The following is a 19914-nucleotide window of genomic DNA, read 5'->3' on the forward strand; positions in this document are numbered from 1 at the left end:
CACAGAAGCTCTGCATTCAGGGTACCCCCAGACACCTCAAGCTATACATCCCCTCCTTCGGCTCTTCCTGAGTTGCATCCTTTGTAATAAAACTGTAAACATAAGTAGAGCACTTTCCTGAGTCGTGAGTCATTCTGGAGAATTATCGACCTGAGGGGTCATGGGAACCCCTAAATTTGTAGCTAGTCAGTCAGAAGTGCAAGTGACCTGGGGACCCCCTTGAACCTATGGCGGGCTTTCTGAAATGGGGGCAATTTTGTAGAAGACTGAGGTCTTAACTTATGGGATCTGTGCTAACATCACCATCCAGGGGGAGGGGCCAGCTGGGGGTGGGATCAGAGCAACCCCCTTGCCTGTACCCCTTTTGTACTTCTTCTTTGAAAGGGAAACACTGTGTCTGAATGAAGCTGGAATCCTGGTGCACAAGGCCAGTAAGGAGGGACTGAAATCAGCTTATTTTCGAAAACCTTCCTTTTGGCTGAATGTTAAGCCCACTTGATTTAAGAGAGCCTCAGAACGCCTTTCCAACCAGCTGGAAGGCCGCCGTGTTGGAAGCCGTCGGCCTTTCAGTCGGAACAGTGGAAAGTGATACTAAATCGTCTAAAACTGCACAGCAAGTGAAGACAGCCCAGGTCGAGGCAACCCAAGGAAAGGCTGTTCCTTGACCTTCTGTCTTGAAAGTCAATGGAACATTCTGTTCTTCTCCCAACTGCCTTGGGATTCGGAGAGAGTGTTGTTTGTTTGCCCTGCAGGTAGGGCAGAGGTAGTTGAAAAAGGATCACCCTGTTACCTGTTACCTCAATTCAAGGGATGCAGGAAGCTAAGCTGGAAGGGGAGGGAGCTTGGATGAGGTCCTTGGGGTTGGTTCTTTGCGTGAACTTCAGGGGAAATCTTTACCGGGATGGTTCATGACATCATCTGTGTAGGGTGTGGATCAAGTGAGAGGTGTCCAGGGGCCTGGGTTCAAGGAGCAGCCAGTTTCTTAAGTGTCACAGGGTTAAGAATGACTGTACCATGGATTTGTAACTGGTAGACACCCGGAGAGCCTGAGATAGTCAACGTGCAGGGGAAAGAAATCTCCTATCCGGGAGACTAGACCATCACTGACCTGTAACGTACACGCTGGGCTTGTTTTGTTTGTTAGCCAATATTATTTTTCTTGCCTAACAAGTTTGATGCTTATTAAAACATTACCTCTGGGCAATGCATCTTGGGGTGTTTCGGATAAACATTTGGGGGCACCCAGAATCATCTTCAAATGAAAATGCAAGGATTTCTTGCCTTGACTCCCTGGGGACATGGCCACAGACCCTTATCTTGGTGGTCAGTGAAGCAAGCCTGGCTCCTTTCCTCTGCCCCCCAAGCCCTGGCCGGCCTCCGCGGGGGAGGAGGAGAAGTGAGGTAGCTAGCTGCTCGTCACCGTCCAAACAGCAACGGAATTCCTTGGACTGGCTGTTCAGTAATCCGCTGCCAGTTGGCTGCCTCTCTTTCCTCTGGGAACTCAATGAATCACACCTCTGCAGTGCTTTTGGCCCTTGCAAGCCCTAAGGGCTGCGGGCCTGTGCCTGCCAAGTGGGAGGAGCCAGGGTCCAACTGCCGAGCGCGGATCACATGGGCTGAGACTGAACACAGGAGGATTCCCAGCTGCGGGGGAAGATCACTGATCTGGAGGCCCGCGGGGCTGCTCCAGGGGCAAGCCGACCCTTTCCCGTCTCCTTAGGGGTCCTTGCAGGAGTGCAGGGGCTCCAAGGCAGGCCCAGCAAAGAAGGAGCAGTCTGTGGGGTCCTCTCCTGCCTCCCTCCCCCTGGTCTCAGAGAAGATAAACCACTGTTTCGTAAGCCCTCCAGCTGGTAGTCAGGGAAATTAGTAGACACCAGTGATGCACTGGGTCAAAAATATGACCAAACACATCTTTGGGGGGTTTTATTTCAATGGTTCAGGCACAGAGAACCTGTGATATCCCTTTACCACTGGCATCAGAAGCCCTCATGCCAACTCCAGAGCTTTCTTCAAAGCAGGGACAGGCTAGGGGTTTAGCTGCTTCTAATTGGGGTGGCTGGGGAATCTTTCTTCAGCTAGATCTTGACTAAGAAGCCAGATCAGACAGAAGCATCTCGGGAAGAGAGCACAGCCAATCCACCCCGCTTCCCTGCCCTGGCCCGGTAGTGGCTGTGGACCCAGGCAGCAGCGGGCCTCTCTCCCCAGGGGCCGGCGCTGGGGCGAGGCTGGCCGGCTCTCCGGGTCTGCCAGTACTTCTTCCAGCTTGCTTGGCTAGCTTTCCAGGCCACCTCACACGTACTCACTGAGCCCGGGCCTGGGAAAGCTCCAGCAAAAGGGAAATTAGAAGCAAGAAGGAGGTGTGAGCTGAGCCCTGCAGAGCTGCCGTGGCAGGTGGGAAGCAGAGATAAGAGTGGGGAAGCACGCCTGTTACTTTGTTAAAATAGTCTCCTAATATGAAAACGTAAAAAAAAAAACAACCAAACCCTCCATGCACTCTTAACTGGAAATACCACATAAAGTTTCTTGTTCACTTGGTGACGAGCCAGTGATGGAGAGCTCTGCTGGTCCCTGTTCTCCCTAGCACGCCAGCTCCCTTGGGCTTGCTCTGCCTTTGCAGGGCTGGGCTGGACCCCACCTCCTGGGGAATGGGAAGAAAATGGTGAGGGGCCCTCGCTTGCCCACTCTCCTGCCTCCCTAAGGCACAGCAGCTCTGGGCTCTTCCTGTCTGAGTCCAAGGGCATCACCTCCACTCCCCCTCCCTTCCACATGCCACCCACCGTCACCGCCAAAAGGTATTTAAGTTATTTTACCCCCAAAGATCACAATAATCTCCCACCTGAGTCTTGTCCCCCGGTCAATCGGATCTGGATCCTGTAGGCATGGAGCAGGCGGTGTGAACGGGTGAGCCTCACACGACTTCATGCTGTTCCCTCCTACCTTCCACTCCCTTCTTTACTGTCTACTCGTTCTGAAGGCCCAGTTCAAGGTCACTGGCCTTCCTGACATGTGCCAGACCATCCTGTGTCTTCACAGGTCTAAGTCACTGTTGAATTCCCTCAGCCTCGAGGTACCCATACCTCGCTTCTGTCTAAACCTGCCCGCATCCTTCAGTCCTTCCCTCATTTCCCTGGAGAAGCCTCCATCCTGCGGTCCAGGTAGTTCCAATGATGCTTGCCTTGTTCTCCGCAACATCAAGCACCTCCTCTCCTCTGCCTCTTTCCTACTGGATGATTAACACGGTCAAGCCTTTTGCGTGAAAGAAGGAAGGAAGGGAGGGAAGAAAGAAAGAAGGGAAAAAGGAAAAATGAAAGAAAGGAAGGGGAACAACTTTCCACCTCTCCGGTCTCTTTCCCTTGGAGTTAATGTATTTCATACTCTCCGAGGTGCCCATGACACCACTGAAATTGTAATCTGTCTCTTAGAGGTTAGGAAGCATGATGTCACAGCTTAATTGCACGCTTGCTTTTTTTATCAGTACGCAGGCCTCTCACTGCTGTGGCCTCTCTCGTTGCGGAGCACAGGCTCCGGATGCGCGGGCTCAGTGGCCATGGCTCACGGGCCCAGCCGCTCCGCGGCATGTGGGATCTTCCCAGACCGGGGCACGAACCCATGTCCCCTGCGTCGGCAGGCGGACTCTCAACCACTGCGCCACCAGGGAAGCCCCTCAGTCTCCCTCTTGTTCAATACCTGTGCCTGTTAATGGTGCTCTTACACTTTGCTTCATCTCTCACCTGTATACCACAGGCTCCCAAGTCTGGGTTGGTACTTAAATCTCTCTTCTGGGCACCTGCCTACAGTATGTGTCTCCTTGTATTTTCACTCCTTAAGCCAGAGCTTCTCAATCTGGAATTATTTTCTCTCCAAGGGACATGTAGCTATGTCCAGAGACATTTTTAGATGTTACAACTTGGGGGTAGGGGTGGTATTGGCATCTAGTGCGTATTGGCTAGGGATGCCACTAAACATCCTACAGTACATGGGACAGTCCCCCACCACAAAGAATTCTCTGGCCCCAAATGTCAACAATACCGAGGTTGAGAAGCCCTGCCATATGCACCTCAGATGGATAACGCCCCAAGCTGAACCTGCCCTTGAATGTCTTCTTGTTACGGCATGCCGTTGTATTCTGTGGTTACATGTCCGTCCCTTCCACTGCGATACAAGCCTATGGATCCACTGCTTTATTCATCGTCCCGTCTCCAGTCCCTAGCAAGGAATCTGAATGGGACAGTAGACATCAAGGCAGCGCTGCTGAATGAATGGAATGCGTAACTCTTGTCTGTCTAATATCCCCAGATAAACTGTAAGCTCTCTGAAGGCGGAGACCATCATAACCTACCACTGGGCATTGAGGAAGGTTGGAAGCTGTAAGGGAGGGAGTGGAAGATTCAGGGAAGGGTGAGAAAATTTGGAGAACCTAAGATTCCATGCCTCTGCTGGGTGAGTATGGGCCACAAACCATATGGAAAGAAAAAAAAAAAAAGCCTGAAACCAGATTCTATTCTAGATTCTATGACTATTCCTAAAAATAGTAAAGAGTTTGAATAACTAGGTAGAGAAGGCATAAACCAGGTTTATGTTGGTAAAATGAAATTTTAAGAAAGCTAACATTAAAGGAGAGATTAGCTCAGGTTGTATTTGGAATAGCGAATATACCATAAATTAAAACCTGTGAAAATTAATGAAAGGGAAACCTCAAAGAAAACTGGAGTACGGAATACTACCACTCCTTGTCAATTACCCAAAACAGGAAGATATCAATTACAGACCCCCACAGGAAGAGACAACCTTGTACTCCCAAACAGGAAGTGCCACAACTTTACTACTCCAGTAGGAAGAAGGAAGATTTTCTTCCTGACCATGAACAAATGCAGCTCAGCCAACAAGGGGCCATCATCATCCCAATGCTCACTTTCCTCCAGTGAACTTTCATTTTTCTCTCGTTAATGACTTTCTTGTCCCACTCTTTTCCATAAAAGCCTTCCATTTTGCACAAACCTAGGAGTCTCTCTCTGCCTCCTAGAGGATACGGTGCTCCACTCATGAACAGTTAAATAGAGCCAATTAGATCTTCAGATTTACTCAGCTGAATTTTTTTTTTTTTTTAACAAACCAAAGGGGGAAAACTGCCAAGAAAATAAAGAGAAAGCCATGGAGGAAAAAGGGATGAATAAGACATTTTGGCACTTGGTTAAAATTTTCCATCTTAATACCAGAATTCTCCTGTCATATTCTTTTCTGGGTAACACATAACATCTTGGAACCAAAATTACTTAATATAAATCTTTATGAAATACCAAATGGATTGCAGCTTTGCCATTTTACCTGACTCTGCCTCCTTCACATCTCCTTTACAGGAGGCATCTTTTAAACAAAGCTGTGAGTGGTACCTGCGGTCTGCTCACATGAACTTACAGGAGTCTGTCATACGCCTCATTCCCAGGAGTGTCCCATTTCATACTTTTTCCTTCTATTAGCCTCATTTGTCTTATTTTATTTTAACTTGCTACCTCGTACGCTTCTTTGTAAGCTGACAATTTATACCTAAGACAGGGCATAAGTTCCTATTTTTTTCTGAACGCATTTGGACACCTTATGTGAAGGATCTAGTTATGAAAGCAAAGAATTTTGGATTTATGGGAGGAAGTTCTCCTTTGTGAATGAGAAAAGCATGAAACATCCCTATGACTGGACAATCTCTGCTATAGGACAAGGAGAGAAACATTCACCACCCACGGGACAGGAGGTTCCCTGAGACAGTGCTAATGCACCTGTGCGTGAGGGCTGCACCCATCTTTGTAGCCCTGTGATAGTGACAACCAGGACCACCTGTCCTTCCCAGCAACAACCAATGTCTTCAGCTGGTGGCTCAAAAGACACCTGATACTACTCAGGAAGAGGAAGGGAATTCTTTTGGAGTCTTTTATAGTGATCTGGAGAAAACTACCGTAAGCTGACGAGAAAAGACAAATGAGAGAAATAGCTTATGTTTCTGTCTGATGTCAGTTATTAAAAACCACATAAAGGTAGGCTTCTACCATGTCAGATTTTCTCTTGACATGTGGTAGGGTATCTCTGAAATGAGAGGATAATATATAGAAGAGGGACAAGTTGTTAGACATTAAACCTATTCATGTCTTTCCTCCTAGAGTTTGGCAGAGATAAAATTAAGAAAATCAGTCCAGGTTACAACTGGTGTGCCTCCCAGGTCCCGTCCTCACACCCTAGCAGGGTGTACTGCCCCATTCTCCCATCTTTGGGATGAGGAATCTGGGTCTCAGAGCAAAAGTTCCCTCTGTGTGTGTGTGTGTGTGTATGTGTGTCGGGGGTCAGGGGGCCTGGGTCTAAATAGGTTCTGGATTTTTCCAAAGAAAGCCCTTTTCCCATTCAACTGTGAATTAAATAAACCACCTACAAGAAATTTCAGTACAAAGAGTTTTTTATTGACATTGTAAGAAACATTGTTCTTTCTCTTTGTTATAAAAAGACTAAGTGGTTCTGAAAGCAAAAGTAGAGTCCATCTGTGGCGGGGCTGCAGCCCCGGGCTAGAGGTGGGCGCGGGTGGGCATTGCACGGGCTGCGGGCTAATCCGAGGAAGGCCCGGGGCCGGCCACGTCCAAACACTATGCCTACAATACTTAAATGTATTTACACGTGTTTCTTTTAAAAAAAGGATTACACATTTTATTTTTTAAAAAATCTAAAAAAGGTGAAAACAATGAACTCGTATTTTATCTTACACGTTTGCAGGATACACAACAGTAACTTGTCAGAAGAGGACATCCTCCTATCAGTTCAAAACAACATGGGAAGCCAGGTTACAAGACAGCTCAGACTCTGCTACAATCGTGTGCTCTCGTCTGGGGAGCACGCAGCCTTGAGCCCTGACTGGGCAACACCAAGTGGTCCCTCGCTTCGACGACATTAACATAAAATAAGGCACATACATCGCAAGAATCGAAACTCTGCAGCTCAAGAGGGTGAGCCAGTGAGTGAGGAGCAGGGACAGTCTAATTAGTTCTTTAGAAAACAAAATGGATTCGACATGCTTAACGTGGATGCCAAACGGCGGTACCGTGTATGAGCCTGCATTAAAAAGTAGCCAGGACCCCAGAGAGTTGGTGTTATCTCCCTAAATGCAAGGGACAGGGAAGTGGAGAGAAGATTGGAGGCTGGGGATGGGTTCCATCACAGGAGATGCCAAGTCTACAGAGATCCATGTCCAGACGGGACACTTGTAAGTGGCCCCAGAAGATCTTCCTTACACTATCACAACAGATTGAAAACATACACTTTCCTCTTCCACCTCTCCTTTCCTCCATCTTTCTGAGATTTCCATACCGAGAGAAGCCAAATACTGAGCTGAAGCATGAGTATCTCCTGCAAATCTGAAGGCGGGAGCAAAGAAAACAAAGTATGAAGAGAAAAAGATAGGGGGTAACCCGGAGAATCACCAGAAACCAAAGGAAAAACAGAGGCACAAGGTGACAACCGTGCTCATCCCAGGCTCCATCCATCCTCCCATGTAGTGGCAAAGGTGACATGGGAAATCACGGCAATTGATAAACGCAGGACACATCTAGGAATGCTAGTGGGGAAAGGATTCAGATGGAGGAGAAGGAAAACAGGGATTGGATTAAGCCACAAGGGCATGCAAGCTCAGACCAGGACCTGGAGATTTTGAGTTCATGGCAAAAACAAGATTCATGGAATGCATTACTGATTTTGTAACCAGATCATGACCTGTTTGAAGAACACAGAAAATGCCTTGATCTTTCCATTGAAAAGTGGTAGAGACTCAACTCTCCTAGCTCAGATCACTACTTGTCTTTTGATTTTAGACTCTGTTCTGAAGTGGATGCCTCCTTTGATTTAAATGTAGGTGTTGCACGGGGAAGGGGGTGGGGATGGCCGGAGAACCTCAGCGTCTCTCTGCTTGCATTTAGCTGAAAGCAAACCGACTGTCTTAGCCAAAGTCCCAAAGGGCAATTTTACTTCCACACTGAGATTCTTGGTCCAAATGAGAGAACGTAAACATGAGAAAAACGGACTGCTCCTAATAGCCTTTCTATTTAATACTTTTATTTGATTTTGTCTAATACTCATTTAAATGGCAGGGATAAAGGGAAAAAGCCACATAATGGACTCATGAATCACTTTGGAAAAATCCAACTCCAGGGTCAAGGGGACAGAATACAGCAGGTAGCCTGAGGTGTAGATGTTTTATTTTCATAGCTTACATATTTTTAAAAGTAAAAAGCTGGATAATCCACGTACTCTGTGCACACATAGTATGTCTTTTATGTGTAGCAACTGCACCTGGGGAGTAGCTGCACTTTTTAAATCTTTAAATGTTTTAATCCAAAAAAGTCCAGACTAAGTCCAGATTAAGGACAAACTGCATGCAACACTCAACTTCTTAAACGGGTGCATCGTTTAATAGATAGGGTACAAAAAAAAGCTATCCACGCAGCTACAAAACTTCTTCCCCAGTGCTTTTAAATACTAAAAATATCTGAAGCGATTTATTCCAAATATCTTTGTCTGTGAGCTTTTTTCTTTTACAACCAAGTTTTATAAATCCCCTAAAATAGGGCACTTAGAATAGAAATACTCCTTCGCTATAGTGGAATTAACATATGTTAATGACATAGCCAGCTGTGGGGTTAAGTACCTATATACTCAGAACTAGATATCATCAATTCTCAGTTATCTATGAAAATGGGGCAAGAGATGGAACTATCAACAAACACGCAAACCCACAAATATTCCCCAAACAAATTCTCCACGGTAGCTTGACTCTGCAATCCACCTACCTTCTTACCAGAACAGATGAAAGTAACAGCATATGTCTGAGTGTCACCCAGTGCCCTTCCCCGTCTCCCTGGAAGAGCACTGAACATTCACGGACAGAGAGAGAGACAGGAGGCGAGGTTGATAACTGAGAACTGTCGTACAGACGTACCCACCCCAAGCTCACGTAGAGACAGGAAGAATTTTAAACCCCAGTGGTGGGCACACCATTTCATGTGCAAGAGTCCCAAATTTCGACCTGTGTGTATCTGTCTAAAGCATGCTCTGAACCGAACTGCGGGCAAGGAGCATCTCAAAAACCTGTGACCTCTGATACAGTACACTCACAAGAGATTCCCAAACTCACTCTCCATGGATTCCCAAACTCACTCTCCATGTTCTGATTCTCGTGCCCAGTGTGGGAATTAAAAAACAAAAGAAACAAAACACGAAAACAAACGTTGAACACATGTAAAGGAAAATGGAAAAAAGCTGGAAGTGTAACCCCTTGGTCACAAGCACACCAGTTCCTATTTCCTTGGAGTAACAGAGAAACATGTCAAATCCTTTCATTTGCCCTCTCTCCAAAAAGAAAGAAAGAACATGCACATCACACATTTACACAGGTTTACTAAAAAATAAAAGGAGGGGGGCAGGCTTACAGTTTTTAAAAAAAGAGGGTGTTTCGAGTGTAACAATACTGATTCAAAACTGAAATGGAAGACAGTTTCTCCCTAGAATACTTTAGGGTTTTTCAGAGTCCTTTTCCATAAAAGGAATATACTTGAAACACATCCCAGTTAGGTGAGATGAGATTGCTAAAACATATACAGAACTAAAAAAAACAAAAACGAAACAGCCAAAAAAAAAAAAGGGGTCAATTTAATCTTTTAAACTCCTAAAGTTTCAGGTCTCTTGGCAGTCTTTTTTATTTTTTTCCCCCTAATGCCTACTGCATAACTGCAAGGAATTTGCTTTCTTCCGCGAGGGAGGTCAGCAGAGAACTCATGTCCCCGATTGCCATGTTGGTGGTGCTCAGAGACAGAGCTGGCAACGGGAGGGCGGCGCGTGGCGTTGTGAGGCGGGACGAGCTATGAGAAAGGTTCTGAATGATACTTGGGCTCAGGGCTCCTGACATCAGGCTGGCGTGGTCCGCGTCATCTATGATAGCATCGAAATCAATCTGCACCCCTTCCAGGTCGTGGCTGTCGAGGCTGTCCACTGTGCTCGTCACCTGGTTAGCACCTGGGGAGAGTAATTCAGAGTTTTCGGCGCTCGCCCCCTGGAGCAGGCAGTTGGCTTCTGACACTGAGAAGGACCCAGTTTTCATGTCTTGCTGACCGAAGCCAACGGTTTGGTCATAGAACTGACCAGAGTAACTCTGCACATTCGAATAGAGCTGATGGGGCTGCCCTGGCATCTCCATCTTGATGCCATTCACCCTGCAGGTCTGACTTGGGTCACTGAGCTGTCCTGGCTGCAGAGCGAGGCCGCCCCTCGGCCCAGCCTGGCGCCGGCTGCCCCCGTAGCTGGCACACGGCTGGTAGCCCCTGACGGCTGCCAGGCTCGACGGCTGCATGCCGGTGCTGGGAGGCCCTGGCAGGCCGCTTTCTGGCCCTTGATAGACGTGGATATGTGAGGTAGCGCTACCGTGCCCCAGCATGTGCTGTCCGGGGCGGCCTGCCCCCTGGGGGTGCATGCCGTCACTGAGGAGCTGATGCGCCAGGTACCCCTGTCCCACCGGGTCTGGGCTGGGCATGCCGTTCACCGTGCTGCCAGCTGACTCGTTCGGTGCCACCGACAGGCCAAAATCCGGCTGGCTCCCGCTCCCTTGCACGGGGATGCTTTTCAGCTTTGCTGCCTGCATCCCGGCACCGCAGGCCCCGTCGAGGAAGCCGGGCTGCCGGGCCAGGCAGTTCCCATACTGCTGGGCCTTATAGGGCTGTTCGTGGAAGGCGTTCCCGTTGGTGCCCGCAGCTCCGCCGCCGCCGCCGTGGCTCACCAAGTGCTCCGGGCCCCCGAAGGAGCCGCCGTGCTCCCCGGGGGTCGGATACCCCCCAGCCGGGCCAGCCCCGCTCCTCAAGGGATTCTGTGGGTGGACGCCCACGTGGCTGTACAACCCGAAGGCGCGGGCGTGCTGCGCTGTGGACCGCTGGCCGCATTTCAGCTTGGAGGAGGACAAGTCGGCGCTGCCTGAGCTGACTTCGTTCCACTGAATGGGCAGGTCGGATTTACCGGCATCAGTGCAGGGCGGTTCCAGCCCGCGATACTGCTGGCTGGCATGGCTGCCGGGCAGCCCAAGTGGGTCCAAGTCGCCGGGCCCGCTCCCCAAGCCGGGCCCATGGGGGACTTTGCTGTCATCAGAGACGGTGCCCGGGAAGTGCTGCCCATACCCGACTGGGTTCTGGGAATTTAAATACTGCACCACGTCGTCGGGCAGGAGATCCTCATCGTTCAGGCCCACATCGGCGTCCATGGCCAGGGACTCCAGGGTGACGTTCTCAGAAATGCTCGGGGGACAGGGAGACGCGTGGAAGTGTCGGGACTGGCCCCCGTCTGGCCGCGTGTAGTTCTGAAGCACTAGATTACGCTTCTCCAGGGATGGAGGCAACACCGGAGGGTTGAAGCTGTTAAGGCTGCTGAACCGCTGCACCCGGGGCAGGGAGAGGCTCTCGGAGGCCGTCCGCACCGGGTCGCTGGCTCTTCTCACGCCGTTGCCCAGCGCATCCTGGGGCAGCAGCGGGCGCCGGCCGTACCCGTGGGCGCCGCCGTCGCTGCATCTCCGGGGAGGATGTACGGGAGGCAGGGTCCCCGCGGGCTCCCTGCCATCGCCCAGCAGGGCCATCCGGGTCTTGAGGCTCATCCTCTCCATGTTGGGCAGGGGGGTGGGCGGCGGACCGCCCGTGGCAGCGGCGTACTTGGCCTTCAGGCGGTACTGCTGGGCAGGCGTGAGGCTGAGCAGGCTGGGCAGGCCGTCGCCCTGGCTGGCCTCGCTGGACCTGCGCGAGGCGTCGGTGGAGATGGGGTCGTAGGAGTCGGCCACGCTCACGTTCTGGGGCCGCCCCTCGGCCTGGGACGCCTCGCTGGACCGGCGGCTGGAGAAGCAGGGCGAGATGCCGGAGGAGCGGCGGCTGCTCAGGTAGGCGGAGCTGATGGTGCTGGCGCTGCTGTCTCTCCGGTTGAGCAGGTTCAACATGGTGATGTCCACCCCAGAAAGGTCGCTTCTGTTCGGGAGAAGGGGCGGGGGCCCGCCCAGACTGCAGCTGGTACTGGGCTGCGTGCCTGCACAGAAAGCCGGGGAGAAAGGGGTTCATTTCAGGATGACTTAACACAGGTGTCGGCGAGCAGTGACTCTTTTCGGTTTCTGGGGCCGGGCGGCCTCGGCCAAGGTTACCCATCGCTGCCCTGCAGCACCAAAGGGCCTGGGGACAGTAGTAAAGGGGTGGGTGAGGCTGGGTGCCAATAAAACTTTATTTACAAGAGCAGGTGGGAGCTGTACATGGCCCACGCCTGGTTTAAAGAAAACAGGAGCAACTCCCTGGATGAGTTAAGCTCCTTTACTGGTGCAGTGTAAGGGCCAAGTGAAGGGTCCCTGGAAGTATATACAGTGCTCAAGTTATAGGAAGTACCAGGGCAGAAGGCACATATGTAAGCTCAGGGCTTCCCCATGACATCCCATGCGGGTGTAGCGCACCTGAGGAGGTGGGTGGGGGAGGTTCACCCTCGGGTTCGGGTTATGCTGCAGATACCGAGTGTAATCTCAGAAACACAAACGGACTGGGGGCCGATGGTGACAAAGATGGCTTGCCTTTCTCTGAACTGGGCCATCAGTCAAAGTGGCTGCTTACCTCCTGGCTGCAGACTATGAAAGCCAGAGACAGGTGCTAACCCGGGATGCCTCTGCGGCTGGGATTTCCTTCCCCTGGTCTAAGAGGTATGATTTCACCATCAGAATATGAGTCATGCACAGTCTTACTTTTCATTTCAGGATTAACCTCTTACTGCCTGCTTTTAAAACATGGACTCTCCAGAAAGGCAACAAATATTTATGGTTCCAGCATCATTTTAGGGCTGGTGGGGAAACAAGCAAATGCAAAACCAAGGGCCCGGGTCTGCTTAGTGCTCCGGCTGCCCTTGAAAGAACAGAAAACCTTGCGCAGACACGAGGACTGGCCAGAGCTCACCGTTTCCTATGAGAGGAGAGACCGCAGGGGCTTTGGGGGGTAGAATGGGATGCAGTCGTGGAAGCATTCCATTCACTTGTTTGAGTCTTTCTAGCTTGACGTGCTCCATCCATTTGGTCCCTGCCGGGTTCCTCCGGGCTTGCAAAGCGAGGGCTGTGGTTGCAGTGGAAATGGTCGAGTCCATGATTGGGGTTTCGTCGATGGCACTGAGGTCGCCCATACCACCTCCATCGGTTACAGGAAGCTCGAGCCCACTGTTGGAATAGTTGCTGATGGGGGACTGCTGGCTGCTGCATGAAGACTGACCACCAGGGCTTGGCTGAGATGTCTGTGCGGTCAAGAGGAAAGGAAAGAAATGTCAGCCGAATGATAAAGGCCAGGGAGCGGATGACGAGAGATCACGCAGGCCAAGTCCTGCGGGATTCTCAGTGGGTGGGATGAGGAGAACTACGTTCCGGTGAGTGGAGGTGGCCTCCCTCAACCTCAGTGACCGTGCCGCAGGCGGACGTGCAGCGGAGGGAATGGACGGCGGGGGTGCCGGATATGATGTATCAGCCATGGAACCCTGCCCCAAATGCCAGCTCTGCATCACACTTCCTTGTTGGTTCCCACCCCACCTCCATGACTTTATCCTTTGGGCAAATTACTTAGCCACTCTAAACGTCAGTTTGCTTATCCAGAAAATGGGGACAACTTATTTATCCTAGGGATTGTTGTGGGAAAGAGGTGTAAAGCCCTGAAAACACACAAAGTTCAAAAAGACCTGGATGACAGTAATTAATTGGCTCGGAGAGCGTTAGCAGTTGTTATTATAATCGCTTTAGTCCTCGGAATATATGTTCCAAGAGCACATGTTAACTCCCCTCCAACCAGCCCCTCTATACTATTCCAGGCTCTTGTAACCTCTCTACTTTCCTTCTACATTTTCTTGCTTTGTAGAACTCCAAGCAGGGTGTAGGTAAAAGCAGTTGTGAGAGGGAAACCTTCAATCACTTAGCTTCTGCTATAGCCAGAGAGGATCTGCATTGCACTAGGAGAATTGGGCCCGGTTTCCTTAACCCCAACCAAGTGGACTGGGTAAGCCAGTTCTGCAACTCGATGGGAACTTAATCTGGTCCACTGGTTCTCAGGGAAAGAACGCCCTCCACGGGCCCCTGGCCGTGGGGACTGGAAAGCTCACTGTCTCCACATTTGGGAGCCCTCTATAGAATGGCCTGCATTGAGCAGTCCACACAACCTGGAACTGGCCCATCTAAAATTCCAGTGGTGCCCTGGTGGATAAACACTCTAATCCTTTAGGCAGAGATAAGAAAAGTGATGTTCAGAGAAGTTCAGTGACTGCCCAAAGTCACAAAGCGAACATTGTGATGACCTAGACTCCCAGACCGGCCTCCCTTCCATTCTTCTGTAGCACCCTCTCCGGTGTTACCTAAAAACTACAGGCTGACAGCAGCCCAAGAGCAGGGAAAGATAACTACACACACTCCAGTATAGACGGCTGTGGTCTCTGATGGAACCACAGTGCTGTCAGCAAGGGGTCTGGACACAGTCATTTTCCGTGGAACAGTTTTTCTGAGAACACAGTACATACACCCAAGCAAATGAACACTTTCTAAGCGAGCACCACATGGTACACTAAGCGTGTCCTGGGCAACCAAGCAGAGAAAAATAAGATACACGAATGTGATCATGAATGCATGAAGCCTGTCTTAAGTTTTTGCTTCTGCAGTGTCCTGAAGGGCCGGACCACCTGCTCCTTTGCAGAGAACTTAGATCATCCAGGGCTTTGGATGTCTTTTACGCTTGGATTGTCAAGTCAGCATGTGTGTGTGTGTATGTGAATCTGTGTGTATGTACACACACACATGCAGGCTCACACTTCCACAGGGCCTGGAAGAAGGCTCACATGCACCTACAATTAGAAAATGCGTAAAGGAGCGCAGATGTTTCAGTATAGATTAAATTGCCGACAAGTGTATTCAGATCTTGCTCTAAGAAGGTGGTGCACGTCTGGTCCAAGGATAAATTTACACTAGTCAATATGACAATTAAATAGTCTTTGAGAACATCTGCTTGGTCGGTCCCAGTGTGATTTATTATGAAAACCTAGACAAATAGAATGATGGATTTCAACATCTAACTCCACATTTCCACATGCTGAATGTTCAAAACACATCACTTCTATGTTGGAAACATATCTGAGTAACGTCCACTACTAAAAATATCACAAAGGACAAAGACGAAAGAAAAGTGAAACAAATAAAAGTTAAATGAAAACAAAACAAAGAGAGCAGAGAAGCCAAAATTCCCTCACCTTATTACCCACTGTCCTTAGGAAGTGAGAAGAAGACATTTAGGAGCATTACACAGAAGAGAAGTTGGAATAATAAGAAAAAAAGGAGAAAGAATTTAATTTATAGCATGATGAGCAAATCAAAGACAAGTTTTTGAAGAAAGGATATTAGAAATGTAAATCTGTACCTTAGTAAATGCCTATGAAGATATCTACTTATATTTACATGTGTGTGTACATATTCATAAAATAGTCTCCCGTGGAAATTTGACTAATTTATTAACCTCACTGAGCCTCAGTTTCCACACTGGTAATATAAGGGGTCTAGTCTCAGTCTCTGTGAACTCTTTCCAGCCCTTTGTTTCTATGATTTAATTATTTTATAAAATATTTCACATCTTGGAGAACCTCAGATGTCACTGAGCAAAATCACTGTAAATTTTTTTTGTGTGTGTGGTACGCGGGCCTCTCACTGTTGCGGCCTCTCCCGTTGCGGAGCACAGGCTCCGGACGCGCAGGCTCAGCGGCCATGGCTCACGGGCCCAGCCACTCCGCAGCACGTGGGATCTTCCTGGACCAGGGCATGAAGCCGTGTCCCCTGCATCGGCAGGCGGACTCCCAACCACTGCGCCACCAGGGAAGCCCCACTGTAAATTTTTATTTCTACCAATTTTCTTTTTAAAGAATGGGCGTTTGGAAAAGAGATAAGTTTTCTTTTCTTTTCTTTCTTTTTTTTTAAACTTTTTTTGCTATATGGATGTACATTAAAAGTACAAGGGATTCTGGGTTCCTAGGATGTCCTAAAAACATAAATCATTGTCTTTCAATGACATAATCTAGGAGACCACAAATTCACTTTCCTTGTTTCATTAAACACTTGAGGATAAACGGTTGAATCTTTTGCACAATTATTATATAGGTGGACTTTATTTTAGGAAATTGATAAATGCTCCCCCCCCCAAAAAAGTACATAAAACACAGTTTACAAATTGATTAATTCAAAAGTATAGTGATCAGTCATAACACGTATATAAACTTCTTACTAAGGCGTTTTTTTAAAAGCAAAGTAGGGCTACCCACTGGGAAATAATGATACATCTGGATAGATTATTTGCATGATTTTGGGCTAGACTCAGTGTCACTTTCTAAGACTCGTAAGAGTTTAAAGACAAACTTAGTAATTCATTAAATTCCACTCTATCGATTCTGAAATTTTATGTGCATTAGTTCCCACCCAGACATACCGCTACACGGTGACATAACTTAGGAATTCATAGGATGCCCATACAATTCTTGGACTTTTCTAATTTTAAGCAAATGCTTCTTTGAACTGAGTAGAAATCTGCCTGTCTGGTCATTTCCATGCATCTGGAAGTCTAAGCCTGGGACTTCTACCTAGTACGTTTCTTCCATATCCCGAGATTGACAGACTAGAACCCAAAGCGCAGAGCTGACCGCATTATACCTATGCCAAATACAAATGTACTGAATCTCCTCTGATTGCTACTTTCTTCATTTTTCTCGTTGTCTTTGGAAAAATTTTAGATAGTTCATTCTGGCCCAGGCATAAGGCAAAATCACCAAGTGAAGTTTGAAAGAAGCTGCAACAGTATCTTAATCCATGTCTCCTATTTGTCATCAAACCATATGATTTTTGCTGATGACATCTTTCAAATCCCTCCCTTGCTTTCCACCTCCTCAGTTCAGGCACCACCGCAGATACGGTCTCGAAGTCTATCAACCATTCTCTAGATTGGCACTGGAGTTGTCTTTTCTAACAACTTAGAAAACCTAAAAAGATCCCTTTATATCCTCCCCCTCTTTTTACTCTGGCACATTCCCCCGGGGCCCCAAGGCTGGGGCCTGGCCGCTCCCTGTCCTGCTCTCCAGCATGCGGTCCTTCGCCTCTCGGAGCGCTGAACCTGGCGGCCACCTGCCCTCTGCCTTCCCGTCGTGTCCTCGAGTGCACTGGCTCCGAACCCTCTGACCCAGACTTGTCTTAAAGCCCCATCACACTGAGTTGTGTTTGTTTCTTGGTCTCCCTTTCCCACTGGACTACAGACCCATAAAGAATAGGGGCCATGGCTTATTTATCTTGGGGTCACCAGGGCAAAAAAGTCAGAAAATATGTTTACAGAAGGACTGAACGGAGGATTCTCTACATTAGAGACCTGCTGAAAAGGTGCACTGTGGTGTCTGTCGACCTGCCGCAAGGTGGGATGCTTCCAGATGGGTTTCAAAAACCAGTTAGGAAACCCTGGAACTCTTTTCTGAGCTGAGCTCTGCCGTGCAGATTAACCTGGGGTAGGCCATCCGGCTCAGGGAGCTCTGACCTCCGGAAATCAAACAGTGGGATGCAGTGAGAACGGGGCAGTGAAGTCCGCCCCTCACCCCTGCCCTCAGCGCCCTACCTGGCCCCTTTAAACACCTGGGAGAACTTTGGGGAAAACCGGAAGGAAAGCGAATGACATACCATGGGCTTCTCCGCCTTGACCGTTTTCACTTGGAGGCATTCTTCCCGCTTTGAGGTAGTGTTGCTGAGGTCCTTCTGCTCCCCGAGGGCTCCCTGAGTCTGCCGGCCGGGTGACCTAGACTGTGAGTGGCCGCCGGAATCTCGTGGCGCCGGGGGCCTGGGATGCACGTCCCCACGCTGCTTCTTGGTGACGTGAGCCTCTGGGCCGTGCACGGTCTTCACGTGTTTCCGGAGGGAGCTGGGGTCTGTGTAGCGCTTGGTGCAGCCGGGGATTTTGCACACGTACGGTTTCTGCCAAATGCCCCAAGGATGAAAGAATAGGTTGTTATCAAAGCGATTATTCCCCCGCCCGACGGTCTTTTGTGGCTACTCATTCTATTTTTAATTCTTTCAAAGCACGATCACAAGGCTGTGAGGTGTTCAAAACCCTCTAAATGGTGCAAAGGTTTAATGAGCCTTTAAGAATCCAGCTTGAATCCATTATTATTTTAGAGAGTGCTCAGGGTGAGCAGAGAACGTGTAAACTGCGCGTATGTTCTTGGAAGCATTTATCCTGCGAGTAGGAAGAAGTATCATGGTGTCACGCGGTGCTCAAGAGATAATCTGATGATGAGGATGGTGGTGATGATACTGCTGCTGATAACAGAAGGCGGCTAAAAGACACCCATCCTTTAATGAGAAGAACGCTTTGGGGAGAGCTGGTGTGAAGACCTTTCTTACAAATGTCCTGGTTCTCAGACCTAATATCACTCTACCTCCTTTGAAAATGAGCTCTTTACACATTGACACAGTAAAAAAAAAAAAAAAAAAATTGCCTGCAGCCTCTCCCGGGTTAGATATCACTAAACTACTTTCCTTTGGGTTGTATTACAACGGCGGGGGTTGTTCAGGGCTCAGAATATCCAGGACCTTTCTGATCTCCGAAGTCGTAAGCCCTGTCGGAGTGTCCACGAATGCTTACTCGTAAACCGATGAGGGCGGATGGATGTCGTCCTGGAGACGAGGATTCCTGCATGAGGCTCTGCTCGCGAGTACTAAGATCTAGAAATTAGTTCATGCTACTTTTCTTTTCTACGTGGGCCGGTGATCAAGCCTACAGATACAGTCATAAAAAATGATATGGACCCTTATAGCTGAGTATTTACTCGCATCACAGAACTCATGGCATTGTATTCATGACCAACGTCAGAACTGTGATTTCGTTTACTTCCCTTGAAATCTAATATATTCAAGGATACTTACATGAGTCTATATTTACCTCTGTGTATACCAGAATATGTGCTGTTAGGGAAACAATAGTCATAAAAGTCACGCGTAATACAACGCATCCATTACAGTTATATTAAAAAGATTCCCTGTCTTATAGAATGATGCTTTTTCCCTAAAAGCCCAAGAACAGACTGAGAGCTACCTAAAATGATGAAATGTCCTAAAGTAGTGAAATAAAGATTCCAGAAATTATCTTGAGAGACCTCACCTCCAAATTTGCGATTCTTCTGGGTAGAATTGATTCCCATTAACTACAAATTACTTCTCCTCAGGAGCCTGTGTGATTTGCAGCATATATATACAATGAAATGAGCACATCAAATCCTATGCATTAGGGACAGAAGAATGGCGCTTGTGATTAGCGCTATTACCGTATGGCATCTGACCTCGGCCCTGTGCTTTGCTCACTCTGCTGCTGTGACAGACAGACAGGAATGCATGGGGTAGGGAGAGGGAACACAAAGCCAGGCCAGTGTTACACGTCTGAAGAGCTACTCTTCCCATGAACATCTGCGTGTACGTATCACGGGTTAGCTCGGAAATGGGAACACAGCTAGAGGTGGAATGAATCTTCGAATGTTCATCAGCGCCTGCATTTCCAGGACCAACAGAACATACAAGTACATGTGTGCCCATGTGCCCTTGCATGTGGACATATACAACAGCCACCTACAAAAAAACTCCAAGAACACAGGGTCAGGAAACTTAACTTCACAAGAAAACACATTAACTCAGTTACGTTTCTTGGCCCCCAAATTCTGTTGTGATGAATGACTGAAATGCAATCTAATGGTAGGGAAAGATAAATGTTGCCAGGATTCTGAGTTACCCGTATTTGCTGTCCTGGACACCTAACTTTTGGTACTGTCATTGCCTTCTTGACTCCCTGAACTGAAAGGTAC

The 19914-nt window shown here is 48.6% G+C and overlaps 1 protein-coding gene across 2 annotated transcripts in view; it reads right to left on the reverse strand.

Moving 5' to 3' along the window:
* Positions 1-9658: 9658 nt before the first annotated feature.
* GLI3 (GLI family zinc finger 3) overlaps positions 9659-19914 on the reverse strand; it is a 269151-nt gene continuing 258895 nt past the window's right edge. For both annotated transcript variants that reach the window (XM_089917837.1, XM_022593050.3), the window contains 3 exons: positions 17744-18034; positions 12978-13305; positions 9659-12075 (listed from right to left, as the gene is read on the reverse strand). In XM_089917837.1, the coding sequence (XP_089773963.1) occupies positions 9743-12075; positions 12978-13305; positions 17744-18034 (2952 nt within the window). In that variant the 3' untranslated portion in view covers positions 9659-9742. The remainder of the gene's footprint in view (positions 12076-12977; positions 13306-17743; positions 18035-19914) is intronic.

Source organism: Delphinapterus leucas, chromosome 9 (assembly GCF_059928025.1).
Source record: "Delphinapterus leucas isolate spDelLeu-1000000601 "Yukka" chromosome 9, BTC_Dleu_Yukka2, whole genome shotgun sequence".
Taxonomy (NCBI): Eukaryota; Metazoa; Chordata; class Mammalia; order Artiodactyla; family Monodontidae; genus Delphinapterus; species Delphinapterus leucas.